This window comes from Rhamphochromis longiceps, linkage group LG11 (genome assembly GCF_057381845.1).
Source record: "Rhamphochromis longiceps isolate RC_006_pf linkage group LG11, R_longiceps_female_GT1.1, whole genome shotgun sequence".
Lineage (NCBI taxonomy): Eukaryota > Metazoa > Chordata > Actinopteri > Cichliformes > Cichlidae > Rhamphochromis > Rhamphochromis longiceps.
This window is the reverse complement of record NC_140567.1, coordinates 13,297,501-13,322,355: the sequence shown is the minus strand read 5'-3', so window position 1 is coordinate 13,322,355 and position 24,855 is coordinate 13,297,501. Positions and strand designations below refer to the sequence as shown.

The window sequence follows — 24,855 nt, the reverse complement described above, 5'->3', positions numbered from 1 at the left end:
TATGTTAGGTAATTGTGTTTAAAATCCAAATAAAGCTACAGGACTGCAAAATAGTTTTTGCTTTCTTTAAGATTTGAATTATGATCATCATGTATGTGATCGCTTTAAATATCACATCAATACAGTAATTTGCTGTAATCAAATCCAATCGAGGCTAAGTAGTGGAAATTATATTTTACTGTTTTGTTGTTGTTTTTTTCATACATACACATGCACATACATGTATATATAAAAATGGACTCATCCTGGATTGCTTTCTGATTAATAGATGGTGTTAAATGTAACTCTTTGAGAGCCAGTTCTTCATGGGAAAGCATAAAAATGGTATTGACCTACATTGCTTTCTGTATTTTCACACAGTATGCCTTTAGCTCTTCTTTCTCAGTGTGACTCAGTACCCATAATCCCTTTGTATAGGCTGGATTGATGTCCTACATCGTCCAGTCCTCTCTTTGTCACTGGATGGTTTGTGTGTGCAGGGTGCTATCAATGAGTAACCAAGGTAAACCAGAAAGACCATACGCCTCGCCGGATCTCACACTGTGTCATTGTCCTGCATTTGCCTTTTTTGTGTGATACAGGTTGAAATGTTACAGGCTTTTCATATGCAGCAGCTTATCATTCCAGGATACTGAAATATGAGGGAAAACCTTTATTAAACATGTGAAATCAAGCAGTATAAACTCATTCCAGTGTGGATCAGTGCAGGTGGAACACAGAAGGTAAAATCCCAATTTACTCTGTCAAAGTGCCAGCCTTATTGCTTTAATGTCACTTTCAGAACTTCATCTTAATATCCCATTAGGACTAATGAGGAATACATCCTTTCCCCCTGCAGCAAAAGTCCTGTTTCTGTGGGAACCAGCTGATAGCAAGTAGACTTTGCCCTGAAGGAAACTGAAGCTACAGGAAGAGCAGCCGAGCGTGGTCTCAGTCGTCACAGCAGAGGTAAGGCATATTTTAATAGCTTCGCTGGAGTTGTACGGATTGATTTCTGTGAACAGACCTGAGTCAAACAGCAGCTGGACACTTTTTTATAGACTTTAAAACTGTTGTCATCTTGTCAGAACTTGGATTTAATGTTCCAAACTTTCAGCCCGCGTAAGCCAACAAAAACAAAGTCCACTTCGTACCTTAGAAAACACAGTTTTAGGCTTTGTTTTGTTCCAGTTTGGAGAGATGAGCTGAAAAAGACGAAAAGTCAAAATGTGATTTTTATCTAGCAAATGATTTATTGCTGCCACGAGTGCAAAAGCCATTACTAATTACAGATATTACAGGAAGTGGAAATTGTTATTCATTAAACCATAATGAATAGATGGCTGTGCACAGGGAGCGGCTGTTTCTGTCAAACTGCTATGTGTAGTCACTGCTTTATTGCAGTTGTACATCATGCAGCATTGATCTTTGAGCAGCTGGTTATGACTTCATTTCTTTCATGATTAATGCAGAACTAGGGAACTTGGGGGGGGATTTATTATTCCCTTGTGTTCACTATACATATATACATTTAAAAAAATCCTTGCATTTATTGTCTGTCTGTGGATGACAACTAAATTTCCTCTGAGATCAATTAAATGCAATCTATTTGGCCATTAAATATACATACACTGAAAATAGATTAAGTTTTAGGGCCATTTTTATGGATGCCAGTCATGGAGGGCCTTGTATTTGTGTGATGCATGGTTTCATAATCACCCATTTGACATAGCCCCGTGTGCCAATTTAACATCACTGATGAAAGCACTGACACTGTCCAGAGGAATGTCTTTGTGACCTTAACTACCTTGTCTGTCTAATAATTCTCTTTACCTTGGCAGTTTTGTGTCTGATAAAATTTGCTGACTTTTGGGCAAATGGACCACACTTATGACAACAGAAACGGTGGATATCCTCAGCCCCCTCCGTACAGCCCCGGGGACCATGGACAGAGTTCGTATACTGGGATGAGCTATGACGTTAGTAGCAATTCACAATCATTTTTGTTAGCCTCAAAGGGGAAAAAAATTAAATTAAGCAGTGAGAGAAACCATTTTGCACATTGATTTTAGGGTTTAATATGCCGCTATCGTAAAGAATGAGCCCAAATCCAACACACAACTAGCCTTTGATCATGCTATCGTTGGGATGTGTAATTAAATGTGTGCTTACACATTTAATTACACATGGATTATTGGTTTAATTCCATGAAGTTACTTCAAAATGAACACTAAAGCCTCTAATCACATCATTCTGCCTTTTTTATGATTTGCAAGAAAAAAGTTTTGAATCTAAACTTCGGGTGTTGTCTGAATGATCCAGGTGGAGAAGGGCAGCGTTGCAGTGGTCTCCCCTCCTGGAACCTATGATAACATGGTCCATCCTGTGGGCCCGGGAGCAGGTGGAGACAACCAGCAATGTGACCAATCTCCACCCGTCTACTCTCCCGGCTTAGAGGATAGCGCCTTCAGTGACGCTGCCATACGGAGAGGTGAGGGTCGAAGGAAGTAGATCAATAAAGAGAGGGAGAAACAGGAGGCGAGAGAAATGAGCGTTTCTGTTTGCGTGGTCAGAGCCGAACGAGGATCAGCAATATTTACTCCCCTCATTTGCTTTGCAGTGTTTTCTTGAAAATTGATTTGGAATTGAAAATTGTTCTGTGATCTCTGCTCGCAGCCTGTCGCAGCTCTTCACCTCCCACACAACACAAATCATTTTTAATGAGAGGCAGGAATGCAAGTTTGGTGAAAACAGTCATTTTTGGCAACAGCGTGCAGCCTTACCTGCCTCAATGCTTCACTCTGACAGATTGTTGTTGTCGCATGTCTTTCTCCTGTCTGTCTCACCTCTCTGTGTTTCTGCATCTGTTTTTCTTTTTTTCTGAACAGGTTTTATAAGGAAAGTCTACTTGACCTTGATGATTCAGCTGCTAGTGACTGTGGGGATCATCTGCGCTTTTCTTTACTGGTGAGACACAATCACACGAGGCCATTCTTGTTCCAAAGAGAAAAGAAGAAATGTCCTTTATTGTAATCTGCTGGCTTTTAATTGTGTCATCGCCCACCAACACGAGGCAGAACAAGTGCATAAAGTCGTCCCTGCACAAATTTAAACATGCACTGGGGCCCTTCTCAAATCACCATAGTGAGGTGAAACAAGGTGGTATATTGTCCGCCTAATGTTTGTGCTTGCAGTAGTTTGAAAGCTCCCTGTGTTTGGTATAATGGATGTGGTGGAAGACTGCAACAGTCATTTCTTTTCATAAATTGTATTCAGCTCCCATGTGCACAATGCACTGCTCTCTGTTAATATTTAATAAAATCATTCCACTGCTTCTATCAGATAAATGGCAGCTCTATTAAACACTTCTCTCTTTCTCCCTTCCCTTTTCTTATCACCCCCCCCCCCCCCCCCCAAAAAAAAAAAAACAAAAAAAAAAAAAAAAAAAAAAACAGGGACACACTTAGGAAATGGGCATGGAACAACTACTGGTTCACCTACACCATGATGTAAGTTGTTCAAAAACGTTCTCTTAGATTTTCTGGATTTCGTGTTTGGAGAAAGGGCTTCATGTGAGTCCACGGAAGTAAATCACAAGCTCATCTTAATATAAATAATGCGCTCAGTGAATCCATAATGTTTCTCCTATTATATGCTAATGCCGGTAAACTCTGTGTCGTGTGTGAAACAGGGCGGTGGTACTCGTCCTCATTGTGGCCCTGTCATGCTGTGACAGTCTCCGGCGTCGAGTCCCCCTCAATTTTATTGCCCTGGGCCTGTTTGTGAGTAGAGGCAGTACCAGCCAGGCATCAAATTAAACCACCACCACACCTGCTCTATTTCACAGTTTTTTTTTTGTCATGTATTTACTTTCCATTTGTCTCCCCCTTTCCTTCCCCTCTCTCCCTCCCTCTCCCTGCCTGTGTGCCTTTCTCCCTGTCTTCCTCAGACTGTTGCAGAGGGCCTGATGCTTGCATCTGTGGCGGCGTGAGTGTTTGTTTACAAAGATGAGTCCCCACCTGATGCAGACTCATTTGCACAATAATAATCCTATTTGATCCATATCTGATAGCGTGTTCGATGCCAGCAATGAAGCCATCATGCCAGATAAGATGTTATCAGCGCTGGTTTACCAAATTAAAAGGCACATGGGATCACATTCTCTGATTTTTTTTCAGCTGAAGATAAATCTGAGCACATCACAAATAGTTCAAAACCAATTTCTCTGTATTTCTCGGTGCCTGTGTAAACACGAGTTACCCTTTTTTCCCCTCCATCTTTCTGACGGTTCTTTTTTAGCAGCACGTCACTCTGTCAGAAAAAGGCATCAGATGAGACCTGACTATCAATAATGCATTAAAATTACCATATTTATAGGATATTGCTATAACTGAAGCTATAGCTGATAGGAAATGCATGCAGGCAATACATTATTCAATACTTGTCCAGTGGGGTGGGGTTGGGGGGGGGGGGTCCAGTGCTCAAAGTTAAATGCATATTTCGAGAAAAAAAAATTCTTATAAGAAAATAATACTTCCCTTTAGGATAGACCAAACCCCGCTGCTCATCCACCCCAAGATAGACATGATTCAGCTCTTACTGCACTGTTTGATATTTCTGTCTGCAGGTATTTTAATGCTGAAGCAGTCATGTGGGCTGTTGGGGCAACAGCATTTGTGTCCCTTTCCCTGAGCCTGTTCGCCATGCAGTCAAAGGTAAGATCTGTCACACACTCTGAGCTCAGTTTGCACTGCAGCCAAAAGTGAAACACGGCGCCTTAACTATACAGTCAATGGTAAATGTCCATACACTCAGCTGTGTTTCCTGTGCAGTCAGAGGGAACGTGTAAAGCTCAGCTGCTGGACAGGTTTTCACCTGCAGAGTTTTCAAAGTCAGATGAGTTTGCTGTCCTGGCAAAACTAAGATTCCTGCTGAGATCAGTGTATTTGTAAGTTGGGTTAATTCCCTGCATCCAGAGGGTTAAGCCCCCGTGTGGCTGAGATAACTCTCGCCATATAGAATTCTTTATATAAGTCAGCCCTCGTCCTTTTCAGTCTGCCTCCTTTCATGAATTGTGAAAAAAAATAAGCTTTTTATCAAGCAAAACTTCTCAACTTTGTGATTGAAACCCTAAAAAAATGACCAAAAACTTCACCTAAAATTCTATAATAAGCATCCCAACGAATCCCAAATAAGTCTCGCTCACTGAGGATTTTTTATTCTTTATTTGATCATGCTCATCTTCTTCTGAGATGCCGCTCTCAAAATATATATAATAGCTTATGCTTGTGCACATGGCATTTTAAAGTTTCATTACAACTTGCAGCGTTTTATTAGCTGGAGCAAGTTAGGAGACCTTTTGAGAATCACTTCATTGATAGCTCGGCATGATTCTTCAATAAACGCCTCATGTTCTGAACAAAAGCAATCACACAGCCAGTGGTGAAGATGTCAGCCACATTCAGATTGCATTTAGAGCCTCTTTTAATTGCTGCTAAATGGTGGTTGGCATTTCACACACTTTGCCACTTATTGTATCTGAAGGAGCTGGAGACATTTATATTTTCGCTCACAGTGGATGGAACAAGCAAGCAGCTGTCTGATAATCATACTAAGAATATATCTGGTGCTTAATTCTCTCTGCTCGTTATTAATCAGCGGGAGGAAGGTACGCAGGTCAGGTTTAAATAGCTGACATATAGAGGGAAGCGTACCCCTAAGCCCGTAATATAGTTTTATGGGCTGAGTGAGCGTCCGCAAACACTTGTAGTTTATTTTTTATGACTTCGCTTTCATCTTGCCATTTCCAGCACCTCTTGCTCTGCAGTTCACAATGTTCACAGAGCTTTTTAATCTCTGTCACTGTGATGCATTGACACTGCGTCTGCAGCCCATAGCTCCTCAGGTGATCAGTGCTAGTGATTCTCCTGTAGCAACTGCCATCTTTTTTTTTTATGCCAGTGTGGAAAAAATAAATAAAGGGCATGCAGGCGAAAAGGCCACCTTCAATCCCCCTGCTCAGTGCCTGTTGATTATTTATCCTCACTTGTTATAACCAGAACTGTCTTGATTTTCTTGAGTCTCGACTGCAATCTGTAGCTATCACAGAGCACAGCTGCAATGAGAACAGCCTTCAGTGTCCTGGATTTTACGAGAATGATGAGTACAAATGAGAGATGTTGGGGCTTGTCACATTAACTGTCTTTCTCATTTCCTATCCCTCCTTTGCGGCATCAGTGGGACTTCACCACAGCAAGTGGGTGCCTGTGGGTGCTTATCTGGACCCTCTTTTCATTCGCCCTCCTCTGTGCAATCCTCCGATCACAGGTAAATTAAAGAGCTTCTTTGTTAACCAGTGTGTTTGCAGTGGGAACAGGTTTTAAATGAATTGCTGACAGACCGGATGTACAGCCTCAGAGTCTTTGGCCCTAGAAAGCACAGGCCCGTGTGCTGAGCAGACTATACAGCAGAGAGCGTAAACTCAAACCTCTTAGGATTTAAATGTACACTGGCGTTCACTGTGTCGGCTGTTAGTGTTGCCAGCGGGTATAAATAAGCATTCTGCAGATTTTAGGTTGTAGTTGGACTCTGACTGCCTGTAAACCAAACAAAACAGCCAGAATGACCAAAAAAAAAAAAGTTTCTGGCTTAATTACTACCTACAGCAAACAAGCAGCACAGCACACTAGAATAAAAATGTTTTGTTTTAAATTTGTGTTACTGAATGCCTCTCCTGAGTGTGTGTGATTCTTTTGCAGTATGTTTACATCGTATATGCCTGCCTGGGAACACTGCTGTTTTCTTTAGTAAGTACACTTTGGTAACAGAAAGTTCTTTTCCGCAGCACTTTTTTTCTTTTTGCTATGAAAAACAGAATTAAAATCCCCAATGGAAATAAAACGAAACCACCATCAAAGAGGGCTTATTGTCAAGTGAGTGTATACGATGCAACACGCGATCCCAGGGCGAAGCAGCCTGATACCAGTTGTTAGTGAAAAGAGAGCGACTTTGATGCCCCTGTGCCCTTTAATTTCAATTATGCACCACTTAACAGTAGTGGGCTTCCTTTTCACAGCCACCTCTCTGTGTGCCTTTGGCATTCGCAGCAAATGTTGTGACCCATCTCGTCAGCCGGTGGAACAAACTGCAGCTGCACACAGAGCTGAACAGGCTGTCAGCAGCAAGTCACAACTTATTTTCAGCTGCACAAGTCTGACTCCCGGATTATTTGTGTGGCCTGTTTATCTGCACCGTCCCATCTCTCAGAAATAGTTAATAGTGCCTGCGCTTGCTCGCAGACCAGTTCGCGTTCTCGATTCACAGATCAGTGCTGAAGCATCTCATTTTCTGTCCATCTCTCCGCAGTACTTGGTGTTTGACACTCAGATGATCCTGGGTGGAAAACACAGGAAGTATCAAGTCTCTCCCGAGGAGTACATCTTTGCTGCGCTCAACCTCTATTTGGACGTCGTCACCCTGTTCCTCTTCTTGCTGCAGCTCATCGGCCTCTGCCGCTGACACTTAAACTCCATGGCAGGATTTCCCCTTAAGATACTCTTCTTGCACACATGCAATCAATTCGTTGAGTTTGGTAAACACAGACAGCCAGTCTCCCAGACATGGCTTAAGCCCCCCAAAGCAAAAACACTGAAGATCTCCACAGAAAAACTTTTTTTGGTCCAAGTCTAGGCTTAAGCCATGTCTGGGAAACTGAGCCCATGATTCATATTGAATACGTCTCCAGACATCTGTCAGTATATTCAAGTTTGCCTATGATTGTCATGTGTTACACACTGCAGTCTGCTTTATGGATGTTTACTTGTTTATTTTTTTTTCCTTTAGGAGTTCAGATTTACATACTGCCCTGTTGCAATTCTTACATAGAACTACATATACTGAATATTTGTTTCTAAAAATTACTCTTTAACTCACAAACTAGTCACTTAGGTACTTGTTAAATCAAAGATTATATAAAAGTGTTTAATTTTGAATGAAAACCCAATAAAAGAATTGGTCAGTGTTATGAAAATAAAACCATCTGCAATATTTCTTTGTCATAAATGACTATTACAAATGAGACAACCGCAAAGTAAAACTCAACACATAGTTTATTGGCATCACACATCAAACACTTTTCATATAAAGAGGGAATGTATCAAGTATAAACTATGAAAGTGCAAATAGCATTTCAAGGATTAGTTGCTTTACAATAGAAAATCTCAATGAGTTACAAAATGTTATATACCTTTTTTAATTTTTTTTAATAAATCACCTGAACATATGAGGTGACAGTATAAAGTGTGCCCGTTACATGCACAGCATACTACTAAAGAAAAAGGGCAACGCATGTTATCTCCTCTGATAAAAGCACTTCCATTAACCAAGTCCGACAAAGTTAGTTCCATTAACCATATGGCACCCAGACACTTATCAAAGCAATCACTATCTTTAGACTTAATGTTGCTCTATACATCTGCAAGGGGACAGAGAGAGAGAGAAAAAGGTCATTTACTTCAGCCAGACATCAGTCTGTACAAGAACATAATCACGTCTTAAAGGTAAGACACTGACTAGTGTGTTTTAGTTCACATGGGTTACTCACAATCCATTATTTAAATGAATTATCTTTATTCCAAATAAATACCTACTTTATAACTTTCCTCACACACAAGCGATACAGAACAGTAGGTTAACCTATTCTGAAATCAGCGCAGTGATTTTTAGATGCTAAACCCCGGGAACCACTTCAGTGTAGGGCAAGAAGCCTTACTGCACAAACCCAGAGAAATAAAACCTTTCTTCAAAATATCTGGGAATAAGATTTTTTCTTTAAAGTGTGACTTCGTCGTTACAACGTATTTCACCAAATCGCTAAAAAAAGAAAAGAAAAAAGAGTCAGTGTCATCTATTAACATATCACCACAAGAGCCAACAAAAAAGCCTCTTGCTACAAACATTTCTGATGAGCACGTCTGAACACTATCAACGGCAATGTGAGAGAAACGACTTTAAGGTAACAGGTGTTTCTGTTTTTGTTTACACTGTCATTTTTTTAAAAATTAGCACTCAGAAAAAAAAAGTGTGAAAAAAGGAAAAAGTGAATCATGGTGATTTACACAAAGGCACTGTGTGTCTCAACTCCAGAGAGAAAACCGTTTCAAAGACATGGACTTCCCATGAGGATGAGATGCTGTACACATTCATGATTTTAAATTTTTTCCCCCCCATGCATTACCCTGCAGTCCGGAAAATCTGCAAAGATCTGAAAGGCTTTGCTTATTACTTTTAAAACAGGACCCAGAGATAAATTACAGTGACTTGGGCGTGAGTAATTAATTTACCAGAGTCTGAATACGACTGCCTGATTTCAATGGCCTTCCCTGCGGCGTATGAAGCAGGCTTCTCACTGTCTACTTAGTCTGTCGCGCTCCACGTTCGGCTGCAATACTCAAAACATTAATTTAAGACAAGCTACAATGGAATTCAGAACATGCTGTGACAAAGGTGCAAACTGAATCACGAGCACTCCCTCTGGGCCCGTCAGCATTCGTTGTTTTTTGATTCAGCCTGTGTTGGGGAGTAATAACCACTGTCAAGTCCATTTTGAAATGCTTTTGAGGAGGCCAACTACTTTTCAGTTGAATAATTAATCAAAATTTTGCCAATGTGAATATTTTACATAAAGTACAAATCCATTAGGGCCTGAAGCCTCAGTTCTACACGGCTCACGGCAGCTTTTAGCCAGTGACATTTTCAGAGTATCAATCAGCTGCAATCTCAAAGAAAATTATGGCTCAACACTTTCACATTAAAGTTTAGCTGAGTGGTTGAGATTGTAAAAAGCAGGCACAATTTGCTTTAGAGAATCCACTTGGTGACTGCAAACTGTGCTTTTGCTAGTCAGTGTTTGGCACCCATGAAGTAGGCAGAATTGGACAGGAGTGAGAACCATCTCAGCCGGCTTTGTTTTGATTGAATATTGGAGCAAACTGTTAATCTGCTCACTAAGTACAGCTGAATTACATCAGACCTGATCCAGACTGATACAGTAGGCTTTTAGTCCAGTGGAAAATAACTATGTAGGTTAAAGTTTCTAAAGCTCCTAAGTCTCTAAATCTGATATTTAAAAAACAAAAACAAAAAACGCTACTTATTTGTATTTTTACTAGTACAAGACTTGTTTTATAAGTCACCCTTGAAACTGGTAACTAACTGTGATCTCTTCTATTTAGTACTTTCTTTGCAGAAGGCTGACAATACAGTAAACACATCTTGTTGCACTTAAATCTGAATCTGTGTCTTCCCCACTTTCTGGTCAAGTATGACACATTCCCCACTCTGTTTACATTCCACCTGAATAGCTAGCACAGACGTTCCTCCTCTTTATTCATTTTGCAATCTGTAGTGGTTTTTGGCCTTCCTTAAAAGCTCTTTGCCATCTCAGTTAGAGAGATCATACCAAGTGCACTTGATCTTCCCACTCAGATGAGCTGGTGCTTGGCAGCTGATCAGACACAGAGTCACATCGCGGAGTGTCGACGTGGCACACCTTTGAGCCTCTGCGCTCGGCATGGCCTCCGCTTGCGTCATGGGCTCCCATGTAAGGTAGCGGCATGGTGTCCAGCCCCACTAGATCTAACTGGGTCGGTCTCTCAGCGACAGTGCACTCCTTTTCCTCCATCTCACTCAGCCTCTGAGAGCAGAACCCCACATCTGCCATCACCTCCTGAGGCTTCCTGTTTTCAGGGAAGACGACCACCCCGACATTGTCATCGTCTTCTCCTTCGCCCCTATGGAGTGAACCCGGGACTGAGTCGCTGTCACAGGAGGTTGGGGGTACCAGAGTGATACCTTGAGGATTCATGTCATGAAACCAAGCCATGATATTGCCCAGCAGGTTAGCGTTTGCTGCTAATGCAGAGGATGAGGATGGGTCGTGGCTGCCACATGTGGTTGAGTCTGTTGTGTCGGTGGAAGAGAAGAGGCCTGTTGAAGAGCTGCTGCAACCAGGAGCCACTGGTATGGGCACAGAAGCACCGTATGCCCGATGATGACTGTCACCGTGCTGTACAGGGATAGCAACACCGGTGGCAGCAGAGTACTGGCTGCTGATGTTGCCAAGTTTCACCAAGTTATCTCCCAACTCCAGCAGTTCTGAGCTGCTTAGAGAAGCTCTGGGGGGGACCTCGATGCCTGGAGCACTTTGCTCAAGCCTCGAAGGCAGGGAGGTGCCAATAGCGCCGAGTGAGGCTTCGTTGGCAAGTACTTCATGACTGGACACACTCCCGACCATCCCTGAGTCCTGGAGTGACAGCTGAATAGCCAGAAGAATGTTGGGGTCATCGTCATCCAGCGAACCCAGACCCTGCAAGAATAAAAGGATCCAGTGTCGTAGAGCATCAGCAGTTTTCAAACTTAACTTTAAGTATAACCTGCAGCACCTATTGTTAAAAAAGTTAACAGTAGCAGCAGATGGAGATAGTGACAAGGCAAGGAAAATAGCAGCTGCTGCAGTTTTGACACTTTGACACACAAACCTGAAAGCAAAGACAGTTTTTCTTTATAGCTGCTTTGTTGCAGTCAGCTCACAGTGGGTTTTAAGGTTTTACATTTTCAAAACTATCATTACCACTCACTCTGTGTTTATATATAAAGTCCCAGCACACAACATCGCTGCATCACTCAGTATGTTTCAAGTCATTCATGCCCCAACCCCAGTCCAAAAAAAAAAGAAAAAGAAAACCCCGTAGGTTTCAGTTTCAAATATTACTCTTTTATTAACTGAACATTTGGTGAACTAGCGAATATGAAACCGCTAAGAATCAAGACGACATTAATAATTCACAGTACTAAGACAAAAATGCCTTCAGGAATAATTTCAACTACATTACCGTTTGAGCTCGAGATAAATGTTTACTCACCATCATAGGACCTTGTCTGCGTCCACTTCCAGCATCCTGTGTGTCTTTATAGGAAAAAAAGGAACAAAGAAAAAGTCAAACCTGGTTATTGAACTAAATCAATGCAGGATAAATCAATTTACTCAGTTTAATCTACTGCTAAGTATTCAATTTAGTGACATCATCTTGAGTTTAGTCAACACACTGATGAAGGACCAGCAACCCGTCACAACCCCAGGAACTGCACTAACTGTATCTGTATCTGTGAGCAATTCCTCTTTGCTCACAAAACAAAACCTATTAGCTACCCTCCAGTTTTATCTATTGTTTTCAGTCCATACAGCCTAGATAAAAGTACCACGATGATGGAGAAACACAAAAGATTAGAAATGCTTACTGAATTCAAGCAAGTGTCATTTTTCCAGAAGCTCTATTTTGGAAAAACTAATTAGTAAAAATCAATATTTCTAAACAAATAATGTAACTGAATCATTGCAGTGCACCTGTGCTTGTTTAGGTACCGGTGGATACTAAGACTCTTCTCCACTTGACACAATACTGCCAGGGAAGCATCTGACTGGATCTTAATATTTTTGGCGCATTAACCATGACTCCAACAACATGAAAAAATAAACTGATCTGGAACAGATTGTAAGGCCTGAATTCACCGAAGAGCTTTGAAACGTTACCATTTAATTGTCTGTTTAAACAGACAGTTCTTTAAAGTTAGACATTCTTAATCCACACAGAGCTAGAGCCTTAACTTGAGTGCAAGAAAATGAGGCTTGAGGTAAGGAGGATGATGATAAGGTGCAAATGACAGGGGAGAGAAAGCAGTAGTGAAGGACGAGAAAGAGATAACGAAAACATCAGCCACTGTATTCAAGATGGTGGGGCTTCGCAAACCTGCACCTGCACTTATGCAATTCTGATGGATTCATTCAAAGTTAATAAGACTGTGCCTTTAAAACAAATTATAAAGCAACAGAAATGTGTGTTTAATAGTAACAGAGACTTTAATACTTTCTTTGGCATTTTTTCTACACCCAAGTAATTTAACTGTAACTTGTCTACAGCGTTTTTCACTTCTTTGTAACATCACAATTCAAACATGGAAACAAACATCATGAGTCATGCTTCTATTCAACTCATCCTGTGAATTACATGCGTCACTAATAAAAGAAACAAAAATCAAAGTTCATCACAATGTGATTTCCTGAGAACAAATCAAGAAAATCTAGCTCTCATTTAATCTCATTCTATACTTTCAAACCACACCATCACTAAAATGAACTTCAATAGGTCTTTTCTGCAGTCTCTAGTTCTCAGTTTATTAATGTCCTACCAGAACAGTTTCAGATTAGAATAATTCTTATAACTCTCATTTCTAGAACTGACTTCTATAAAACTTCCTATCACATGTACACAGTACTTCCCTATATCTATCTTTAAATAGTTTTCTACTCAAAAGATCATTCCACCTTAAATGCTTTGTATCAGCCATTACAAATTGCACTTTGACCCATTCCATCCATCTGCTGGGTTTTTGTTTTTTCCATGCTGCAGTCAGTGTGCCATTCCAGGATGTATACCAATTGGACTGATAACAAATGTAGGCCTGATCTTAATTAATCACACTTTTAATGAATATAAAAATATTCTTTTCACTAAGTGTTTCACAGTCACACTGCACTATTAGAAAAATGTATCCATGATTAGAAACAGAGAAGGTCTCATTTTTTCCCAAGAATATAGAATAGAATTTTGACGTTCTTTTTTAATTAAGATGCAGTTTTGATCTATTATTCTGATCTATTATTCTCTAAGCAATTTTTTTGCTGAGCGCCTGAAGCAGCTGTGATTATAAGAGATGACCAATTTAAGTTAATTTAGCTGAACAGTCGATCAAATCTACCTGAGGGCCATCGAACCCTGCTTTAATGAAAGAAATACAACTCAAGGGAACTTTCTAAACTTTACAAGAAAACTTCTTTTATCTTTTATACACAAACAATCAAAATCTTTTGTAAACATTGCAAACCTTGAGGTGTCTAAATCTGCGCACTGTCTGTGCACCAGATAGTTGTTATAGTCTCAGGCGTTTGGACCCAATCTAAAAATCAGGCCAACTAGAACCCAGAGATTTTGCATTCAGATGGATCACACGATAAATTCATGTGGTATGCAAATAACAAGCTGTGACAAGGGAGAAAAACTGAATATCACGATGTGAAATAGCCATCACAGGAGAAACCCTGTATAAAGTAAAGTACCTAAAGTGCTGTCGCTGAGGTCGTCAGGGTCAGGTGTGTTGCTACGGAGACTGGACATGTCGCCTCGCCGCCTCTGCCTATGCCGCCGTCTGTACTGGAACTCTGCGTACTCCTTAAAATATAAGAACAATCATTACTATAAAAATGCAATGAAGGAGATTTTTACAAGGAAACTGATTCTAGCAGGTTTGAGTTAATAACTCTGTGTGTGTGTGTGTGTGTGTGTGTGTGTGTGTGTGTGGGGGGGGGGGGGGGGGGGGGGGGGGGGGGTTGAGGGGACTATATGCAGGTCTTTGATTCATTCACTAACTGAAACCACTTACCTTCCCTTTAAACCGACCTTCTTGATTAGCTATGTCTTACAAACACAAGACGAACATTATGTGGGTGTGCCTCTACACTCATGAGAAAATATCTGATAAGCAGGGTGTAGAGCAGTCTGATGCCTGAACCTTTGGTTAAGAGGGATTATTTGCACATCAGCTGACCTCACTACTTGAAACTTTGGTCAGATTAGCATGGAAAAAAACGTGGCAAAGGAAAATAGTTCCTGTTTATCCCAGCACACAGGTCTTATTTTGAGGTCATATGGAGTTTATGCTTTTCTGGTTGGCAGCTACTTTGACTGCACAGAAAGATGGGTGGTCTTAACAGTTTGGCTCATTGGTGTGTAGCTCTTCAAAGGGAAAAGCAGTGAATTTGTCTGTTATCTAAATCAACTCAAGCTAACATTTTTGAAATGGAATTCCTGTAAAGTCAAAGTCATAGATTTAAAACTGTGAGATGGCACTCATCCGTAGTCAAGTGCCAAACGAATGAAAACTCCAGTGCTGTTATCCCTCTTAAAGTACTGATAAATGCATGACCGCTCTTCATGAAAAAGGCTACATACACCAAATCAACATATCGGTACCTCTGCACTCTTTATTCAATCATCTCAACTGCCAAACTCACTGAGTAACATGCAAATATCATCAAAAGCAAAAGCTCTTTCATGCTTCCACCGTGCTAAATATAACCCACTATGAAGTGATGCAGGTTTTATAAGAAGCATGGAGGAGACATATGGAAGTGTGTGAGGCAGTGTCATCTGGCTTTGTTACTATGGGGTTACCAACTACTGACAGTGACTGAGAAAGAAGCTTTTAACCAGCAGGCAAAAAACAATAACAAATAAAAGCTTGGTGTTCAGCATCTGCCATCAGTATCTACTGTATGTCTATATTAGTATGTTCCAAGCTAAATTTAATCGTTTTTGCAACATAAATACTTGCATCAGCTGGCCTATGTATTATAATCATTAATGTTATTGCACAGTATCGATGCATATTAAAGATAGAGATAATTAGTAGTTAGCAAAATCAATGCATGCAGGGATCTCCAGCTTGTTAAGAATGTCAACCAATGAGAGACAAGATAAGTATCACGGCATGTGGCACCTGACTTCCTACAAAATAATGGCACATTTTAGAAGAAGCAAAATGCTAAATAGAAAAACAAGAGCCGCTGTACGTAGTTTTGTTATCATGTCAGAAGACAAGTTACTGTTTTAGATCTGTTGGCTTAGTTTCTTGGCTGATTTGAATAATAATAATATTTTCTGTGGTGCTTTCCTGACAACAGATCTTTTTTAGCACACATATTTTGACTAGTCATTGTAAATGAAGTGCAAATGTATAAATGTGTTTACATTCCATTTACGAAGGGTCCTACTGTACTGCATGCCGCTAAGTGACTTACAGGGCGTACTGGTATATTTAATGTAACTGAGTCATCTTTAATTCATTTTGTGCTTTATTTACTGATACAAGTCAAAACATCCCCCCTTAAAATGTCTATTGGCCATTGCCAGCTTTGAAATGTTATAGGATTTGCACAGAAACCCCAGAGGCTTATTTTGGTGTGAGATTTGAATTTTCAGATAGAAGCTACACGAGCCTAAGCCAAAAGAGTGATGGCGCTCTTAAGCTGAGCAAATTCTTCTGAAAAAAGAACTGTATGTTTAAGAACTGCCACAGTCTAGAAAAATCAATAACAGACCTGTAGTAGTATCTGCAATGTACTGACATATGCACCATTACCAAGTGCATACATCACGCTGGGCAGAAAAAGAAGACAGGTCAGTAATCAAACCATTATGTGGTCGACACTTTTATGACTCTAAGTGTTAACTACAAACACCTGTTACTAATGTGTAATGATCAGGCGCAACCTACTTAGGTGTTCGCCAGCATACTGTGCTTTTAATCATTCCTGACGGTTGCACAGGGAACACTGAACCATCTGGCTTGCTCCAGTGTGTTAAATAACATGCCGATCTCTGGGTCACCAGAAACGTTAAAATGATTTAAATATACATACTGACTTTATTAAAAGATGTCATATGACACTGTATAATTAATTACACAACATAATTATATCTAATTATGATTTATATTTCTGCAATAAATAAAGTAATTTCTTGAAACAATAAGTACTCTCTATTAGCAGAAATAAGTGTCATTACAAATAACAGGCACTTGCTGAAAGGGCACTGATTAAATTAATATTATGTATAATATATGTTTTACAAATATGTAATACTGTACTATACTGTATAGGGCAAACATCACGGCATCAATAACACTGACAGTTCATGATATTAAAAATTCCACATTAACAAAATTAAACTTCCAATGGCATGCTGAAATCTGGGAGTGGCTCCACTATTACATTCAAGAACAGTAACGACAGGGAGAAAACAAAAAACAAACAAACCTTTGTTATCCAAAAATAATTTGTGACCAAGAGAGGAAGTCTGTGCCTTTGAGAAAAATTAACATTTTAGGATTAACATGTCTTTTTCTTCCTAATTTGTACCAGTAAGTTTAATAATGAGTCCAAATGTGGTTTCAAAGCACTTCAGAGCACACAGCAACAACCTGAACAAGCCAGAAGCCGGTTTTGTTTAGAAACAGTGGCACCAATTATGACATGTGGGTGTGAGTGTAAAGGGCAGCTGCAAGTAAACCTGGACCAATACAATTATCTGGCTACATTTGTTAGCTTTAAGTGAATTAATTTTCGCTAAAACAAATGGGAATCACCAACTCTTACTATGTACCTCTAATCTGTTTAAATAACCCAATCATCTGACAAGGAAAAACCCATCATTGGCTAAACCACTCAGTACACAAAAAGACAAATGCATTTTGTTCAAGTTTACAGTCCAACCAATCAGCTTTTACCTCAGGTGATGCAAAGCCTAAATACTCCCAGTCCCACGTTCCACCAGCAAAACTGCCAAAGACAGAAATTAATGGCAAACTTGTGATAGCTGAAATCACACAGGAATTGGCTCTCAAAATAAAATAAAAAAAGAAGTAAAATGTGTTATTTTAACAAAGTTAGGTACTGGTCTGTATGCTACCTTCGCCTTGGGGCTTCAGGTGAGTCATTAGGGGCCACTCCCCTGGCTACTGAGGCCAAAAACTCTTGCCTCTTCTGTTGTACCAGACAAGCCGCACGGATGATCTTGTGGCGTGGTGTTCGTAGATAAGGCCTGTTAACCTTTTGTGCCAAGTCCTCAGTCACCATCTCCAAGTCCGTCTGGGGGCAGAAAGACAGGTGACTTAGCAATCACAGTGTACAAATGCAGGATTTGAAGTTTCAATTTAACAAATGTACTTGTGGGGCAGCTGTTTATGTATCTACTTAAAAAAAAAACTATTACTTTTACAGGTGTTTAAGGAATTGTAAGACCTATGGGAGCCGTGCCGATTCATTCTCCAGCATCTGAAAGGCCACATTATAAAAACTAGCAGGAAAGTACATCCTGTATCTATATGGGTGATCATAAATTATACAGCACTAGATGTTTAACTAAAAGCTGAGATGTGCAGATATAACTGGGGAAGATTGTGAGAATCATGCAGTAGAAAGCTTTAGTCTCACATATCTAATGGGCCTAGACCACTGTGAACATTTGTCTTTCCTCTCACTAAGTAAGCCTGAAACCTGCATAAGCTCGTAGATCTCTTTCTTTGTGCTTTTGGGCTCCAGAAAGAACCCATAAGGATAAGAGCACTTGAGGATGCGGCGAGTCTTTAGTAGTTCTAGGACTGCATCTTCAATGAATGTAGTGTCAGGTGGGCCTCCTTCCCCTGGGAAAGAGAAGGCGGGAGAGTCAGATAACAAACATGAATATGGGATATGCTTTTGTACAGGACACTCATTACTCTGCCTCAATTACTTCACTTTGCTTTTGAGCCGATTAGTATTACATGACAAGAAATCCTGAAACAAAGCATATGAAAGAACTCCTTGACTGTACTAAAGCACATGAAGAGACTGCACTTTTAAGTTATAACTGAGGTGTCTAGTATGATGGGAAGTCTGGGCCAAGAACACTGCTGGCCTTTGATGAATAGTGACTTATAATTCACTTTTTAACAGCTACTGAGATTTAAAAAAAAAAAAAATTGGAACCTAAGGGAAAATCATTTTCTTCTCATTTGAATAAATCTTTTCACTAAATGTGTAAATTAGCAATCCAGACATGCTGAATAGAAGACAAATTTATATCTGAAATAGAATTTTTATCTGCATCTCAGATTCTGAACGGCGTCAGAAAACACAATAGTGATGGCCAAAACTGATTATTGGAGACTCAAAGCTGTCGGCAGTCGTATTATGTAGGATAAACTGTGCAAACTTTCAGTTAAGCCAAACTCATGAAGACCGACTTGGAACCTTTTCCATTTCTGCCAGCTGACAGCCACCGCCACTATGTGAGCTAACTCCACTGCAATCAGAATCTACTGCTTTACCTGATGTACATCAGCATCACTCAGCTAACTAGTCAGGCAGAAACTCCCTTTACTGACATGGTTTTGAAAAAGTCAAGTTAAAATGTTATCTTTCTTGTAACCTCACACTACTGAATGCTTAAACTGAATGCTGTTGTTAAAATAATATTAAAACACCTCAGTTTTCTATCCCTTCTCCTCTACTTCCAAAAGCTCAATATTAAAGAACTGAATTAGGATTGGGATAATAAAGGTTGACGCCGTTACGGCAGACTGCATACTCACTTCCACTTAGTGCTCGACTAAGCTGCTCCATCTTCTCTTTGGCTGTTTTTAATAGACGCTGCTCTAGCTAATGGGAGAAAAACAGAAATTTTACTCAATAACAAAAATGATCTTGAGGTTCCTGCTAAACCAAGCAATAGAGAGAATGCCACGTGAGACCAAATAAATTAACAACAGATTTATTTGTGATGAACAGAATGCAAATATACCGTATGTTAGTTATGTTAAAGTTAGAGCACTGGAGAGTATCCAAACTATGGGTCATGCACCAGTTTTACACAAATGCTCACTGTCTGCATTCATTGCATAACAGCTGCAAATGCAACATCACTGGAAGACAAAGTCTGGTCTGTTTACCTGATAGCTGTGCTCGTGGTTCTTGAAGCGTGTGTAGTAGTGCATAAAGCGGTCGAGTTCCTGAAAGCTCTTGTGTTTTTTCTCAGCCTGCAAAACAGTGATGAGACACCAGCCACAGTCAATCTCCTGAGCATGGTGTTTCTTCTCACAGAGAAAGCCGAAATACTTTAACTGTAAGGAGCAAAAGTAAGTCCACCAAATGATACTATTTATGTGTGACTAGAGAGTACACGAGAGACTGGTCAGTAACCCTCTGGCAACCAAATGCAAACAAGTGCAACATTGTTTACCTCTTTGCAAGCAGTTTCACTTAGTACCAGCAAGCAAACCCTTCCAACGAGTTGCCAGCCAGTCAGAGAATATACATCTTTCAATAGTAACGACTGGTTACCAGGAGGTCAGTGACTCTTGACGTACATGACTGTGGTTTTAGCAAATGATTTCACAGTAACTGCTATTAACCTCGAGCAACCATTGGCAACAAGCAGGAAATATTTTTCCCTAGCAACCAGCAGTTGCCAGGTAGTTTCCAACTGGTGTCAAGGCCTACATTACTATATACCTGTGTGTTATATACTTCAGCTGCTCAACTCCTGATCGTGTAGGAGTTTGCAGACAGACAGAGACTTGGTGTATTACAGTAAGACTGGGTTGTGCAGCAAAATATATTTATCAACTCTGCACAGAAAATCTGTAAATAATTAACTATTCCATCATGCGATTCAAGGAAAATTCCACCAATTTTATGTATTGCCATTCTCCAGGCCTTGGAGAGTACTACTGCAGATGAGTAAACAGTTATATCATTTCTTCTCTGGTTCCACAGGGACTTGCACAAAATCTGATAAATTGCTATAAGTAATGTCACTTAGGTCAATGTCTGAGTTTGAGAAAACAGAACCAGAAAGCAAGCTTACTACAGCTCTGTAGACGGTTGCTCGTTTTAAATTTAGCTGAGGAGCCTGAAGGCTATATTACTGGCTACTAGGACAAGTGGAAGCACATTCTGGTTAATGTATGCATGGCTTGAATCAGAGGAAGAATTAGTGAACTTAAAACAGACACGAGTTTATAATGCACCAAGCTTTCTGCTTTTTTGTTGTGAGTCTGATAATGGTGTAGGAGTACGATGACAAGTTGCTAAAAGAGTCATGACGTTTAGGAATAAAATACAATATGAAACAACCCCAGCCCCGCTCCTTTAGGACATTCACTCTACATCATCATAACAGAGGGCTCCCCCAGTAACAACTGCCATCACTCAGCTCTGGTCCCCTGTTGTTACATTATACCACTGTTGAGTCATATTTTACAAAGTGTTCGGTTAACTGGGCCGAAAGCGTTTAAAATATGAAAACACAGAGAATGTAATAATATCGTGTTAACATCTAGAGTGTATGCATGTACCTCTTCAGTCATCTCCTTTGACTGCTCCTCCACCTGCTGGATGACCTCATAGCGAGTGCAGCGATAGTAGCCCCCTGTAGATGAGCTATGCTTTTTCCATTCCTCCAGACAGATCCAGCAGAAATCGTACTTACACTACAGGGAGAGAGAACAGCTCTGGTCAGCTGTCACATCAAAAAATGGAAAGCCAATTACTAATGCTACTCCTGCTTTACTGGGGTAATTTACATTTAATGACAAAATGAAAAAGACACATTTTTTATAATTGCTGTCAGAGAAAAACAATTATCCTGGTATATGAAATGACAGCCAAAACGATACCTTTCCCCATCTACAGACATGTTTTCATTAATATACCCATCCAAAGGTGAGAATATCAGACTGACCCAACATCAGAGCTCAGTTGATGTGCTGTAACCTCTTTGAGTTATCAAGCACAGATCTACCAGGACAGAAAGGCACTTTTTTTTTCAAAAACACATCTTTGTAAAAATCATAACTGAATTATAATTAAGGGTCAAGGACTTCTAAGGCTCATTAAACTAATGTAATCACCTGTATCCATTTTATCTCTTTTGTCTTCTCATCCATTTCTTTTTCTACAGTGTACAAGTAGCAGGTGTTTGAACAGAGTCGTGAATCCTTGTAGCCTGCTGCCACTAGAAGGCACTCAGACTGCATTTGAGAGCAGCAAGTCCCGATGGAGAAAGAACAACAAAACACAGCAAAACACTACAGCCTCTCCAATCTGGAGCCTATTTGGGTATAAGTGATTTCTCCATGCTACAAGCACTTCTGTGGGTGACAGGTTAGCTGGAGTATCACAAAACCTTAAGGCTGAGGCATCAGTTGTCCTGGAAACTCTCTGCTTATATGACACATCAGAAAAATCAATACAAAATCAAGGAGAGTGAGGGGACATGAATGGGTGGATGGAGAGACACAAAAAGACATGTGAAAGAGAATCCTGAGACAAGAAAAAAGTGTGAAGCCACACCAGAGAGAAGGAAATGGCAGCAAAAAGACAAAAGGTTCCTTAGCAACACTGAGTCCCGTGTTTCCAGGCAACAGGGGTAAAGACGTTTCTTACCAGGTAATAACAGGTCAAGAGGCTGAGCCCTCTGTGGCCTCTCAGCTTGTGAAAGCCAGTCCATTCACCCAAAACTAATGTCCATCTCTAGTCAGCCTATTTAACCAGTGCAAACAGTGACAGGGGTGTCAGAGAGACAAAAAGATCTTTGCTGTATGACTGCACTGCCTCCCCTACAGCAACAGTGGTAGTAACAGAGACAAAGTCAAGCAACATGACTATGTCTGATTGCTGGTCTCACTCTCTCCCTTGACCATCCATCCATCCTCTTCCACTTATCCAGGTCCAGGTCACAGGGACAGCAGTCTAAGCAGAGATGCCCAGACCTCCATCTCCCCAGATACCTCCAGCTCATCTGGTAGGATACCAAGACATTCCCAAGCCAGCTGAGCCGAGAGACATAATCTCTCTTTCAGACCCTGGTTTTACCCTGGGGCTTCCTCCCAGTTGCACATGCCTGAAACACCTCAGGAGATGTCCGGGAGGCATTCTAGTTAGATGCCCACCTCAAATGGCTTCCTTTTAATGTGGAGAAGTAGCAGCTCTACTTTGATATTTTCCCGATTGACCAAGCTCTTCAAATTATCTTTAAAAGAAAGCCCAGATGACCCTTGGAGGAAGCTGATTTTCATCACTTAAATCTATAATATAATTCTCTTTTACTTCCTACAGCTATGCAAACCTTTTTTTGTAATTTCACCCAATTTAACCCTGTATTATTTACACCGGTGGACCAATACAGAAGCTATCTGCTAACATGTAAACATGACAGCATGCATTCATACTGTAATTACACATACATTTCACAACATCAACAGGTACCTTAGTTGTCCCTTTGCTATGCACACTGCATTTCCTTTAAAAAGGTGTTAAGTAAGAACAGAACAGTATAAAACAGAGCTATTCTAATAGTCTGATCTGACAGAACTCAGAAAGTTGTAGTCATCTGCTAGACAGATCATGTAATACCATTGTGTATAAATACTACAGCTTGTCTTGAGCGTGGTGTAAGAAAGAGAAAGGCTTGTGGAGAATCAGGAGTAAAAATGGCTCATTCTAGTGTTTAAAGAGCCATCTGTACAACTAAAAATGAGATTTTGACATTTATACACATACTGTGTGCAAATAAACTTTATCTCCCACCTGACAGTTTGTTTGCACTGAGAACAGTACTTTGCATAAAAGCCTTGAGTTATTATATCATTGCACTGTATGATAAAATACTGTGTCAATTTGTAAATGCTTCTTGGTAAAAAAAAAATATATGAAAGAATATGCCAATGAATAACTGTTGGCTACATAAAATATAATTAACTGATCAAAAAAAAAAAAATGCTAAATGGAGCTTTGCTGTACCACTTTATGGACCTCCAAAACCCACACTTGCTCTAGATAACTTTACTGAAATTTGATAAATAAGGTAGTTACACATAATTAATTCTAATTATTTCTATGAGATGCCAAAATCTGCATTTTGCACTATTTTTTTTTTAATTTTTATGTGCAGTATGTCAAAGAAGATGATTCTGAAGTCCATTTAAAACATAAACAGAAGTATACCGTGTTCATTGCACACATGTTGCTCATTTAAACTTCTTAGGTTTGTTTTCTCCAACAGAAAACGACTGATTCATATATCTTTCTAGAACAACCAGATAAACTGATCACCTGATTACTGTCTAGGTAAGAAAAATATGAGAGGCCTGACTGCCTACCTTGGCGCACTGCATGTGATTGCAGCCCTCGTTTTTCTGTATAGGAGACTTACAGTTGGCGCAGGGTTTGGAGTTACTGAGCAACCATAAGCAGTTGGCTGCATCCTCATAAGCTTCGCTCACACCAGCCACTTCAACATGGAGGAGGGGGAGGTAAACAGAACAAATAAAGGCATAATGAGACAGAATGAGAATGGCTATTACCAGAGCATCAAAACAGACCAATGCACTGAGTGGGAAATCGTCCTGCCTGATTAATGTATATTGCTAATATATTTTGCTAACATCTCCCAAGATGCTCATGCACCCACCTACACACACACAAAGAGAATAATTGGCTATTATCAAAGCACCTTTGATGTGCTGCTGAAATGCCAAGATAAAACAGAATCTGGGGGAAATCGAAGTGGAAGATAGTTCCGAAACCAAATAATTGCTTTATCTTCCGACTGTCACATCAACCAAGTGGCACTCAAGAGCAGCTGGGGTATCTTAAATCATCTATTAGATTGCCCAGAGTCCAATTAATGTTTCTAAACACCACAAACTTTTAGTGAGCGGGTTGCTCGTCTTAATTAATAATTTATCATCGACGTGGTGGATTTTAATTGGCCTAATGCTAAATAGTTTGTAATTACTGTGGTTGAGTTCCAGGCAATTTAACTCCAAATCAGTCACTTTTGTGCACCCTGAAAAATCTGGGCAAATAAAGACACTGGCTAATAAACTTCTTTATGATCCGTAACCTCCAGGTAACAACACAATTCTACTCTGTGGTTTAGAGCTGGGCGATATAAGATTTTTTCATATCACGATATGTTTTTTTCATTTCAGGCGATAACGATATATATCACGATATAAGCCAAATAACTATATATGTAAGATTTAAATGTGCTGTTGCTCACAAGTAAAATGTGAAATAATCAGCAGCTTGTTTTGATTTAAATATTTATTTCCCATAATAAGTTCAACAGGGTAGATGTACTTAAAATGAGGCTTCAGTTTAGGCAAAATAAAGGCAAATATTACAAACTTACACAAAAGGTAGCCGCTAAAGCATTT

General features: G+C 40.0%; 2 protein-coding genes across 4 annotated transcripts in view; one reads left to right on the top strand and one right to left on the bottom strand.

Annotated features, from left to right (window-relative positions):
* Positions 1 to 399: 399 nt before the first annotated feature.
* Positions 400 to 8,023, top strand: LOC146658662 (protein lifeguard 1). Of its 2 annotated transcripts, XM_085422373.1 has the most exons (12): positions 400 to 722; positions 839 to 948; positions 1,821 to 1,958; positions 2,302 to 2,470; positions 2,868 to 2,946; positions 3,435 to 3,488; positions 3,671 to 3,761; positions 3,929 to 3,966; positions 4,607 to 4,694; positions 6,217 to 6,306; positions 6,738 to 6,785; positions 7,345 to 8,021. In XM_085422373.1, the coding sequence occupies exons 3-12, from the start codon at positions 1,857 to 1,859 to the stop codon at positions 7,495 to 7,497; spliced, it is 912 nt and encodes a 303-aa protein (XP_085278499.1). In that variant the 5' UTR covers positions 400 to 722; positions 839 to 948; positions 1,821 to 1,856; the 3' UTR covers positions 7,498 to 8,021. The 2 variants fall into 2 exon arrangements, with proteins under 2 accessions (XP_085278499.1, XP_085278500.1); XM_085422374.1 differs by lacking the exon at positions 6,738 to 6,785 and having other exon boundaries at positions 7,345 to 8,023.
* An 857-nt stretch (positions 8,024 to 8,880) lies between these two features.
* ankib1b (ankyrin repeat and IBR domain containing 1b) overlaps positions 8,881 to 24,855 on the bottom strand; it is a 34,309-nt gene continuing 18,334 nt past the window's right edge. For both annotated transcript variants that reach the window (XM_085422372.1, XM_085422371.1), the window contains exons 11-20: positions 23,794 to 23,924; positions 20,989 to 21,123; positions 19,582 to 19,668; positions 19,225 to 19,291; positions 18,149 to 18,294; positions 17,562 to 17,740; positions 17,380 to 17,431; positions 14,153 to 14,264; positions 11,901 to 11,944; positions 8,881 to 11,344 (exon numbers count right to left, since the gene is read on the bottom strand). In XM_085422372.1, the coding sequence (XP_085278498.1) occupies positions 10,433 to 11,344; positions 11,901 to 11,944; positions 14,153 to 14,264; positions 17,380 to 17,431; positions 17,562 to 17,740; positions 18,149 to 18,294; positions 19,225 to 19,291; positions 19,582 to 19,668; positions 20,989 to 21,123; positions 23,794 to 23,924 (1,865 nt within the window). In that variant the 3' untranslated portion in view covers positions 8,881 to 10,432. The remainder of the gene's footprint in view (positions 11,345 to 11,900; positions 11,945 to 14,152; positions 14,265 to 17,379; positions 17,432 to 17,561; positions 17,741 to 18,148; positions 18,295 to 19,224; positions 19,292 to 19,581; positions 19,669 to 20,988; positions 21,124 to 23,793; positions 23,925 to 24,855) is intronic.